The sequence below is a fragment of the Diadema antillarum genome, unplaced genomic scaffold (genome assembly GCF_040938485.1).
Source record: "Diadema antillarum isolate AM-2024a unplaced genomic scaffold, OU_Dant_1.0 seq00002673_RagTag, whole genome shotgun sequence".
NCBI classification, from domain to species: Eukaryota; Metazoa; Echinodermata; class Echinoidea; order Diadematoida; family Diadematidae; genus Diadema; species Diadema antillarum.
The window spans coordinates 1-12,282 of NW_027273273.1; the positions used below are offsets into that span (position 1 = coordinate 1).

General features: G+C 38.1%; 1 protein-coding gene across 1 annotated transcript; it reads left to right on the forward strand.

Annotated features, from left to right (window-relative positions):
- Window positions 1–197: 197 nt before the first annotated feature.
- On the forward strand, window positions 198–10,815 carry LOC139715043 (methylenetetrahydrofolate reductase (NADPH)-like; the record flags this gene model as incomplete). The annotated part of the gene is made up of 6 exons (XM_071626668.1): window positions 198–414; window positions 1,806–1,988; window positions 6,533–6,631; window positions 7,811–7,933; window positions 8,739–8,987; window positions 9,845–10,815. Coding segments are annotated over 6 exons (910 nt in total), but the record flags the coding sequence as incomplete, so codon positions are not given.
- Between the last annotated feature and the right edge of the window lie 1,467 nt (window positions 10,816–12,282).

Below are 12,282 nucleotides of genomic sequence, written 5' to 3' on the forward strand. Positions count from 1 at the left end.
TACATGTATATACACACACATGTGTGTGTGTGTGTGTGTGTGTGTGTGTACATGTATATGACTTTTTTTATTTTGTATAAATGTGGTAAGAGTAAAATCATCAATAACAAATGAAATAACTATGGCATCCAAGATGCAAATCAGTCCCTACTCCACCCAAACTTACAAACATTGCATGTACTGTCCATTCGACACAGGACCCAAGACTGGGACGAGTTCCCAAACGGGAGGTGGGGGGACTCCTCCTCGCCCGCCTTTGGCGAGCTGCGCGACTACCATCTCTTCTACCTGACCAGCAAGTCGGCGCCCAAGGAGCTGCAGTCCATGTGGGGCGAGCAGATCACGTGCGTGGAGGACGTCCATGAGATCTTCACCTGCTACCTGACCGGCACCCCCAACAGATACGGCAAGAAGGTGAGCATCGAAGGAAAGCAAAACAAAACAAAACAAAACAAGGAGGGAGCCACTACTATGTGGACCCTCCATCAAAACCTGCAAAAAAAGTAACTTTATTTGATGAATTTTCAACAGGCATATGAAGTGAAACTCACTTTTAGGTCAGCGTTGTTGATATGGCGGTTTTAGTGTTGTTTCTTGCAGGGATATCCTTTTTCTGTCTTCCATTGGAATCATCTATTGTACCACATCAGTAGAGGATGGCGCTGTCGGCTTGAATAGACCCTTAAAGGGGAAATCCTGTCCAAATATAAGTTACAACTAGTCTGATAATTAAAAAAAAAGAGTATTAAAAGATGGTAAAGATTTGACTGAAATCGGATAAAAAAATAAGGAAGTTGTGACATTTGGAAGTTTTGCTAATTTCTTTAAAACAGTTTTTGTACAGTGGATATGAATATGCGAATGAGTGAGCTAACCCAGTCATACCCTCACAATTTTCCTTTGATCGTGTACAAAAAAGAAAAACAAAAGAAATAATGAAAATTCAATGTTTCTGTCATTGAAATCTGAAACATGATGTTATTCCTGGTTGAATAACTTCAGGATAGTGATCAATTTTATATACAAGGATTTAAGCCTCTGGCATGATTGCGTTTGAATGAAAAACTGAAAATGTCAAAAATTTTATGTACAGACTATAATTCTCCCTTATGGTAAGTTGTGAGAGGATGATGTGCTCACTTTGCCATTTGCATATTCATATTGACTGTTTCAAGAACTGTTTCCCCCAAAAATAGCGAAACTTCAAAATCTCATAAATTCTTTATTTTTCATCCGATTTCAATCAAAATTATATCATTGAACTCGTGATATTTTACTCTTTCTTATCAGACTAACTTAGATTTGGACTGGATTTCCCCTTTAACTTCAAAGCTCCGTTTGCTTTAAGTGATGGCACTAGGTGAGGGCTTCAAAACTTCTACACAGAATTTTGACCTTTGACTTCTTTGACCTTTGACCTTGATTTTTGACCTATATTGTACATTGGCTACAAAATGCTACTCCTTCGCCATTTCTAACCCAATGTCGATTCCGTTTGCTTTATGTGATGGCACTAGGTGAGGGCTTCAAAACTTCTACACAGAATTTTGACCTTTGACTTCTTTGACCTTTGACCTTGATCTTTTTACCTATATTGTACATTTTGCTACTAAATGCTACTTCCGGCGGGGACATATATTACGCACCGCGTAATTTCTACTTTTCCTTGTTTTTTCATTTTCCATCATCTATTTTGATTTTTGAGGAAAATTCAAATTTGATAAGTGCAATCATTCTGCTGCTGCTGCTGGTGTTATAAATGTTATCATTACAGTGGTAGTATTCCTTTCATCCCTCTGACCCAGGTCACCAGGATGCCGTGGAATGACGACGAGGTTTCCCCAGAGACGATCCGCTTGAAGGAAGAGCTGGTGTCCGTCAACAAGCGCGGCGTGCTGACCATCAACTCGCAGCCAAACGTAAACGGTGCCCTGTCCTCTGACCCGGTCGTGGGCTGGGGGGCAGCTAACGGTTATGTTTACCAAAAGGTAACATAAGCCTGTTGACCGGTAGCGTAAGGTACTCGCGTGGCCGACGTGGTGGTAAAGCTGTCCCTGTCTCTTTCTTCCTCAGCATCAAAGCCACTTTGGCTTTTTCCTGATGCAACCTGGCTCTGTACGGTGGCCATCATTTACAACTCCCTTTGCATGCCATGATTGATATTAGCCACATATCTAACCACAAGTTTTTCTGACCCTTGGACTCTGATCTGATTAAAGAGTTTCCTTCATCTTTCTCTTTTTCCTCTTGTTGAAATCTTCCTAACTCTGTGTTTCTAATGGCCACATAACTCATCATACATGTATGCAACCGGCAAGATCTTTGTTCTGATCTGCCATGATTTCAGAATGTACTGCACTTCTAAAACCATATCATCAGTTGATGAAAAAGGGCTGACTCACTGATTAAAAATTTGCTCTACAATTTGTATATGATCAAAGTAAAGTGCTGAAACAGACATTCATGCAAGATCAGCCATGTTTTGCTGTGATGCATACATGCATGAATTGTACTGGTAGCAGTTTCCTCTATTTGCATTTCTTTGTGCATGCAATGTATGGAAGTAGGGTGCTACAGTTTTTCTTTGTCAGGAACATCAAAACAAAATAAAACAATAGAAGAAATTTGCAATGCAAGAATCAAATTGGCATTAGTCCCCAAGCCACTGGTTTGTAGAAATCTTTATGGTAGGCATTTCATTTTTCTGGCAGTCAAGTAACTATGGACACTTCGCTGTACAGTCTGATACTTTAAGTAATACAACAAATGACATCAAAAGTTTGTTGTGCCTTTTGGTCCACTGATATGTCTTCATGTGTTGAAAAAGAGCCACACGTACGAAACAGAGAAAAGATGAGAAAAATAAGATGATATGTGACCTGCCACAGCAAAAGGATTCGAAAGTCGCCGACGGCTGTGCTGAGAAAATCAAGTTTGTAGTCAGATCATCAAAATATGTCAAAACAATCAAATTCCTGTTTTTGGCATCATTTTTTAGTCCATTGTTTCATCCATCATCTACCGAACTTTTGCAGCTAAATGATCAAAGGAAAATCTTTTTTTCTGGGCCATGATTTTCCGATTTTCAGTGGAATGGAAAAGTGTCTGAGGATTTGGATTTAGCGCCGCAGATAGACTACACCCCCAGCAACGAGGGAGTGATCTTATTGGTCATTGTGTGACATCCTGGTTGCTGATTGGTTGTGCGTAGACCGCTGGCGCTAAGCTTGAATGAACATCGCCGAGGTTGCTAGGGGCATACCTTCTATTGCCCAGCGGAGTAAACTGTCTTACTTCCCCTTGATCACAATTGTGTCAGAGGAAAACTTTTAAGGGGGTTTTCTCATAACGTTGATTTCCTGGACCACTCAACATGCTCTCATAAAATCATCAATACAGTATCTCCGCAACTGAGTACTTTTATGAGTCGTGTTAAACATGACAGTAAAGCGGAAGAGTAAGGAAATAATGTCATACTGTTTTCAGAAAATCGACCTGCCCCGACTTTGGGATCCTTTTGTTGTATCGGGTCACATACAATGTGTTTGAAAGAGTGCACTTGCTGCTGCAATTGTATTCAGGCACTGACCTTGAAACAACCAGAGAAAGCCAATAAGGGCCATTGAAAAACTTTGAATCAACTTATTTGTGGGAAAGAATGCACTGTCAGACGTCATAGATGTTTAATGTCACCTCCTTTTAAATTAGCATGATTCACTTTGATAACCATCCATTCAATAGAATAGTTATTTTAACAAATTGATGCAAAATTTAATGTAGTACAACTTTAATGTTGCAAAGAAAGTTGAAAACCAATTCATATTTATTGTGATTGTTTGTTTATTTATTTGTTTGTTTTTAAAGGTGCCACACCTTTCCATTCAGTGTCAGTGAATAACATGCATATGACACATGGAGTAATTGAATGTTGATAAATGTATCAAGTCCTTAGCACATGTATAATTAGGGAGGGGTCAACCCCACCTAAAATGTCAGTTTCTTGAGGTTTCATTTCCACTTTTCTCATTTTTGAATGTGAAATATCAAAGATTGCGAAAATCTTGTTTGTTTGTTTTTTTCATGAAGAGTTTCATGAATTAGATACCAACAGCTAGATTTCGTTTTTTGTTTTTTGTTTCTTTTGTGTGTGATGTCAACTTTATACAGTGTAGTTGCAAGAAAGATAGAAACAAAGATGAGCTTTGAGACCAAGACAGCAAAGTAGATACTCGGACAAGGATCCTGTTGCAATAAAGACATTAATAATTTGATATATCTGTAATTAAAGACAAAAACTTCTGAGACATCCTCCCACTTTAGATACTTTGAAACCCCTATTAAAGTTCATGTTGCTTTCACATTCAGTGCAGTGTTAATTATAGATATGAATTCTGGAATTTTGAGGCTTTTATAACTGTAGTAATTATACTATCAAGAAAATTATATCATTGTTGATAACAGTATTGCCAATGAAGACCTCATATGAAAGAGAGACTTTTGCCCTACTTCATGTAATACGAAGAAGGAATAGTAAAGGTTGTAATAAAAAGGCAGAGCAGCACCAAAGCACAGAAATTGTTGTTTGGGACTGTTGGGTGAAATAATTCTTATATATATTATTTTTGTTAACATGGGTATTTCTTCTAGTATGGGTACCAGGAGTAATTGTTTGATGTCTAATCATGAAATTAGCTGTGCTGGCTACATGAAAATGAATTTCTAAATAATTATGGTCATGAACTATAAAGCAGTCAGAAAGCTTTCCAACGGTGATACATTTCAAATATTTTGATACAACCAACATGTGTTTTTTAAGCATAAATGTGTAAATATTGTTACTTTTTTGGTGAAAAAAGTGTGACATTTTTGGTAGGTTTCAGAAATAGTTTAATCTATACATTTTCCAAACAATAAAACTGCCCCTCAGAAATGTTCACTGACCAGTTAGAACATGTTCATGCATACTGAATACACAATTCATGAGAAAATGTTACAGTCTCTTTAAGAGGTGAGTGCAAAAATAGTCGTTTCATGCGTAACATTTGGTGTTCTCAAAAATGTGTTACTCAGTGATATGTTGAAAGCTTTGTAGAAGCTAAAATAATCTGACACACAGTTGTAGCTTGCATTAAAATTGTAAGACCTGCTAACATTAAATAGAATTTAAGTCCAACTTCCATTCAAATTCAACAAAGAACAAGAAAAACATGATTTCATTTTCTGACAGTGTTCTCAAAAAATGTTACTCTGTGAAATTTTTGGGTTGAATTACTGTCTTGTTCAAAACTCCCGTATCTTATAAAGTACCTTTCTGTATGCATTTCCTAATCCTAGGCAGATGAGAAGAGCATTTTCCTTCAGTCTACAATTTCAAGTATTGGCCTCATTGGTGAAATTTCATTTTGGTGTTCCCCTGAACACCGTTACTCCGTGAAATATTGAATTTCAGCCAAAATGCTAAAATATAATTAGGAATAGTGTTTTTGATTAAAATAAGGTTCATATGACCCTGTCGGTTGGATTAAACAAAAGAAATTGGTACAGACAGTGTCAATTGTGACCAAATGTTCTGGAAAATGATTATGTGATGTTCTGCATAAACCTGTTGCACATGAAACCTCAGCCTGTGTAACAAAGTATACATCCTTACAGGAATTTCTTTGGAATAATAAAAATTTAGGCCATACCATGTCAATATATGCATTAATACTGATCTAAAACATTTATTTTATTTGATTATGTATAGAATAAAGATACATTTATTGCAATCCTTCTCTCACATAGTAACAGAACACCATTAATATTGGTGTTCATGTTACACGGTGAATTAGGCCTTTTCCAATATGTTTGCAAGGTACTACTTGCGAATATTCTATACTGGTTTATGAGTCTTAAGAACAAACATATTGGTGCATCCTGAACTTGATTTGACTCTTTCAATGAGGCTTTTTCAAACAAAACAAGTTTTAAGACCTGCCAAGAAAAAAAAAAATCATATTTTGTGGATATCTACAAAAAAGCACATTGAAATTGTACACAAACAATTTTTCCTTATGCTCCAATTCATCTCGTGTGTTGCAAATATGTTCATTTGCTACACCGGAGTGAGTATCAAATAGAATGTAATAGAATTATGTATTTACGAATTAGAAAAATTTCAGAAAATCTACAAATTTTGGTGTTCATGTTACACATGAAACATTTATGGGGTAGTTGTGAATGAACATGTTACCAAAGAAATGTTAGAGTATTTGTGAGTGCAATGTTTATTGGCTGTTATCTTAGATATAACACAGTACGCAAACAGCTAAGTTTCATTACATAACCAATTCGAAAATTTGAGGTCATTGTCACACTTTGGTACCCATATTTATAGAAATATATAAATATCCAGATACAACATGGCCCTGGGTTTTTCTTTTTTTCTTTTTTTACACTAATGGCCATGAACGAGGAGGTCCATATCTCACCTTGTTGCCTTTTGTCGCTTTTGTCCCCGTTTTCTGTTTATGGTGTCATCTCTCAAATGCAGGCATACCTCGAGTTCTTCTGCTCCAGAGAGAACGTGGCTGCCTTGCTCCACATTCTCCAGGACTACCCACTGGTCAACTACCACGTGGTCAACCATAAGGTCAGTTGCCTTTCAAGTTACCTTTATCAATTAAGCCTCCAGTATACATTGTACATGTAAGGTCATAGGTGACTGCCCAGCTCAAAACCTGCACCAACAATGATGATATACAGTTATATATTTCTTATGACCCGAAGACTCCAGGAGCTTCTTTTAATGCCATCACTAAACTTGAAATGTGTATTTTAGATATTAAGAAATGGATGGTAGCAAATAAGTTGAAACTGAATGATTCGAAGACTGAGTTTTTTGTGGCAGCTTCAGCCCACAATCTGCGCGGTCTTTCAAACATTCAGCTCAATGTTGGTTGCACACTAATTAGCCCCTCAGAAACAATAAGAAATCTTGGTGTTATTTTTGATTGTCGAATGTCAATGTCTCAACATATTTCTCAAATTTGTAGTACTGTTACGTTTTATTTAAGAAATATTGCTAGGATTAGGAGATTTATTGATCAATCTGCATGTCATAACGCAGTGCGTTCTTTAGTTCTATCCCGTATAGATTATTGTAACGGGCTTCTCTCTTCCATTCCTTCAACTCAACTGGATCGTGTGCAGCGACTTCAAAATTGGGCAGCCCGATTAGTGTTTCAGGTTTCTAGGGACTACCCATCTCAGCCACTTCTGAAGTCGTTGCACTGGCTTCCTTTGAAGCAACGGATAATTTTCAAATTAGTTTTGTTTGTTTATAAAATCCTTAACGATCAAGCTCCGAAATATTTAGACGCCTGTTTGACTTTATATACACCTACTAGAAATTTGAGGTCATCTAGTGATCCGCTTCGTCTCACATACTCTGTTACTCGCACCTTAGCCGGTGATAGGACATTTACTGTGTCTGCTTCAAAGCACTGGAACAATTTACCACTTACCGTTAGACAGTCTCCATCAGTCAGTGTGTTCAAAAAAGCCTTGAAAACACATCTTTTCAGTAGCAACTAGTTCGTAGCTGTATATATAACATTTATCCAATTATACATACTGTCGTACATGTTTTGAATTGATTGTAAGCGCTTTGGGCCTTGTGGGAAAAGCGCACTATAAATAATAGTAATAATAATAATAATAATAATAATAACAATGACAGAGGAGATGTTTCTTGAGAGAAAGTGGGAAAAAGTGACATCACAACCAGTTGTGTGACCACAGCTTTTTTAATACTTTCCATTCCATGCAGGGCACCGACGTTATCACCAACGCTGACCGTCTGAGACCAAATGCTGTGACATGGGGAGTGTTCCCCTGTGCTGAGGTCAAACAGCCGACGGTCGTTGACCCTGTCAGCTTCATGTCATGGAAGGTGAGTTACTAGAAGCTGCCACAATACCTTCTACAACTTTTCAAACAAACAAGCAAACAAACTTGTCAAACAAACAAACAAACTAAACTAACTAACAACTAGAGAAGCACTCTGAGAGCGCAGACCTCCGCCAAATAGCTTATTTTCACCACTGATCTTGTTCTTTGGTAGAGATCAGTGATTTCCACCCATATGTATGCATCCTGAAAATTGCCCGATTTCCCAATTATAGAAATCTTTTGTTACATCATCAATAACAGCTGTGCAGCGTGCCTCGCCCTTGACCAGAAACTAGAGCAAGAACTCCAACTCAAACCTACAAAATACGCAGCTTGAAATCCCAAGTTCATTGACCCTACCTGCCAAAATATTGAAAATCCTTCAAAAAGTTCCCCGGCTCACGACTAAAATGTGATCATCTGTTCCTTGTTTCATTCTCAACCTTTCTTGCAAGTTTCATCCAAATCCGTTCACAACTTTTTGAGTTATTTTGCACACAGACAAACCAACGGTCACGAAAACATAACCTCCTCCCTTGGTGGAGGTAAAAATATGCAGCATACTTGGGCCACTATAGCCAAGCCTTCCAAAAGCTATTTTCCCCTCTGTTGGATATATACTGTACTGGGAACAAGAAACTAGGAGGATTTTGGCTTGGTGACAGAGATTTCTCAACAACCCGGGGGATAGGCCTATGCTGTTTCCGTTGCAAGACAACGGACATTTCTAGTCTAGATTGCTAGCCGTCAGAGTGCTTTATGCTAATGGGGATTTATTCCAGTCCTTTGCCAATGTCATTTGATAGGATGAAGCCTTTGGCCTCTGGCTCGAGTCATGGGGAAATCTGTATGAGGAGAACTCCACGTCACGGCACGTCATCCAGTTCATTCACGACACTTACTACCTGGTCAACCTCGTCGACAATGACTACGTGAAGGGCAACATCCTCTTCGAGATCCTGGAGCGCATGCTGTCCAGACAGAAGACGTCCACCGATGAATGCGCGCTAGAGGAAGACATCGAAGATGGTTGCTCGGCAACGAAGAAAATGAAGGTAAACATTCTTACAACACCCCATAATTAAAGGGTGTAGTATTGGTTGAGGTGAGAATTCAGGTTTTTAATTTTTGCGAGATACTTTTGAAACCACTGTATGAAATGTTAAAAAGCATACAATTATAAGAGGAACTCTATTAAAGTTCATTTGATGATAATCGGTTTTGAAATGGCTGAGATATCATAAAACAGAGTAAAGACAAAACAATCTAATATAGGATCTCTTTGTTATGGATATCTCAGCTGGTTCAAAACGGATTTTCATCAAGTGAACTTTGAATTTCTCTTAGAATAATATGTTTTTTCCCTATTTAATTATTATTCAAAAAAAGAATAAACGTTGGAAATGTCACACCCCATCTAAACCAAAACTGTACCATCCCTTTAACTTTTTTTTTTTTTCAATTTGCTGGAAGGGCTAACAGTCTTTATTCAATTGTCAATCACTATACTGTAAAAGAGGAAATTTACGTTTGAGTAAATTTTGCTCTCTGCAGGGTATAAAGATGAGTTGCAGTATTTATTTTTTTCAGCTCTGCAGAATCACTATGTAAAAAATTGGTATTCACACAAGGGGAGGTCCCTTTCCAGTTTTGTGATTTATAATAATTTTGGGATTAACCAAAAAGGTTTGGCTGAAGTTAGACTTCAAATGGATGAATGGTAATCGACATCGATTTTTGGTTAATATTTCGCATTTTTGTCGTTACCCAATTCAAATTGCGTAAGGATGCCATAATTTCCCACATCTCTTATGCATATATGTTTACATTCTTGAGCAAAAATTTACAGTTCTGCAGACATATGGAAACTATGTTTTCGCAAGATCAACATTTCTGATGGTTATTTCACAAGGTGTCGGATGGAGAAACCACAGAAGGTATGCAAGACTGAAGTCTCCCTGGATTCCGAGTCCATGCCCAGTGTGTGGAGAGAGGAAGAACAGAAGGAATCACTGAAATATGAACTCACGTTCAGCCAAATCTTGGAACCCACGCAAACTCTGTCATCAGAGGCATTAGAGAGAGAGAGGGAATGTAGAGTGACAAGGTTTTCGTAGGCTTGGATGGACTGGACTCGCCGGATGGAAAGCAACGTGTTTGTAACCCATCCTGTGGAAATGCACGCAGCTCATTTTTGGTATGCGTACGTCATGTTGCCAGTCAGCAGCCTTGATTTGGTCATTTGTATTGGACATTTGCATTAAGTGGTCATTGTGTGGCTGGTGCGAAAGTTAAAAATCATTCTCTTGATTTCTCTAATCCACAGAGAATTGAAATGGAATTTGCATTCTTATTGCAAATTTTTGGTATCTGATTTTCATTGCTTATGCCATGATTCATGCAGACTCCAAATTGGCAAGAGTTTTAATTCTGTGCAGCAGCCTTGTTTTATGAAATGTAGTGAGTTTCATTTTGTATCTATTCTTCACTTTATGTGGCAAATGAAGCCGAATAGAACAAATAAAAAGGTGCTGAAATATTTGCAGCATTCCTTGCCATCATCACTGTGGTTACCCATTCACAGCAGGGAGGCTTCTGCTAGTGTATCTCATGTAGATATTTATACATTAGGGCACAAAATACTGCCAAGAAATAATGGTGTAGCTCGTAACTCGCATCGAGAACAAAAAGAAAGTGCTTATGATGACACCATCTAAAAATAATCTTGGAAATAAATGGCATATTTTGGCAAATTTTATTTAGGAATGCTTACTTTCATATTCTGTATATGCTGATGGTATGGTATGTAACCAGAGGCCTACATGGTGAGGAAGGTTGGAAAGTATGATTGACTACCAGCTGGTTTATATTTATAAGAGGGTCGGGAGATATGAAATAATTATCAGCTCATTCATGTTGATGAGCCAATACATAATATATGACAGCATATCATTTATGATTGCATTACTTTCATTGACAATGTTTTCTTTATTGCAGGGGGGGGGGGGGGGGGGGGGGTGGGGTGATGTCTAGGGTCAGAGTGATATATTTTCTTGTAAATTGTTTGTTTATACTATACATGTATGTCCAGAGACTCCAACTCTCCCGTTTTCGACGGAAGATCTCCCGCCGAAATCCCATTTTTGCAAAATCTCCCGTTCTCCCGCTTGAGATTTGATTTCTCCTGCCCTGGCACTGTGTCTCCCGGTGGAAAGGATTTCTTACTTATTGCTACCGTAAGTTGAAAAAATAAGCCTTAGATAGCACCAGAGAGCATCTTTCGCGCTTCGCACACATCAACTTGGAGTCTCCCGTTTGCTAGGGGTTTCGGGCGGGAGAATCTCCAGATCAGAAGGTGCTTGGGGTTGGAATCTCTGTATGTCCCTCAAAAAAAAAAAATCCATGGTACTGCCAAAACTTGTGAAAAAACACAATAATATATCATAGTTATTGTTTATGCAGAGATGCCACCAGGTACCTTTTTTGGGGGGCAACATTTTGTTCTGTACTTTGCCAAATATTCTGCAGATTTCATGGAAAATACTGTTTCTCCCAAACTCTATAACCCCTGGTACTGCAAATGTCTATTGCAGATCAGGTAAAAACACTTGTGTTTTCACCCAAAATACCACTTTTCAGCCCTCAGAAAAGGCAGTGCTGTTCATGAGGTTGGCATCCCTGTATATACATATGTTGTGGAGCCTTCCAAACATAAACTGAGTGGATTTTGAGTCATTTAAATGCGGAGGTCACACAGCGTTGGGGACCAGAGGACCAGAGTTTCTAAAGTGAGAGGAATTTCATTCAAATCAAATATGGCACAGAAGGGGCACTGAAGAGTTCCTTGTAAAAGAGTATTGCAGGTCATATTTTTATGTTGGACAACGGCAATTGTTGAGCGAGATGTTATCATTGCTAATATGAGTATCTGAAATGTGAAAAACTTTTTACCCTTGTTTGCTGAATTGCAATATTCTTAATATACATGCATTTGGCTGTGTCTTTTTGTTTTCATAAACATGTAGCTTCTTGTGTTTCATTTTTTTATTTCAACATTTTAAATGTCTTGTTTCTCAGACTCTTGCAGAGCAGTCAAACTGCCCCAATTCCGCAGGAGACTTCCTGTAATGTTCTAAAACTCTTCCTGTCCCGGGTAAAGTTAGTCTAGTTCTGGGCTCTTTTTATGATGTCTAATATTCAAACTGCTGAAAAACCTGTATGTGTCAAATGGAGTGATGACACGAGAACCGGTGAAGAAACAAAAAAACAAAACAAAACAAAACCAGAGTCCAGACAGATTCTCTCAAGTAATGACAGAGGTCAAAAGTTCTCACACTTGGAATTCATGCA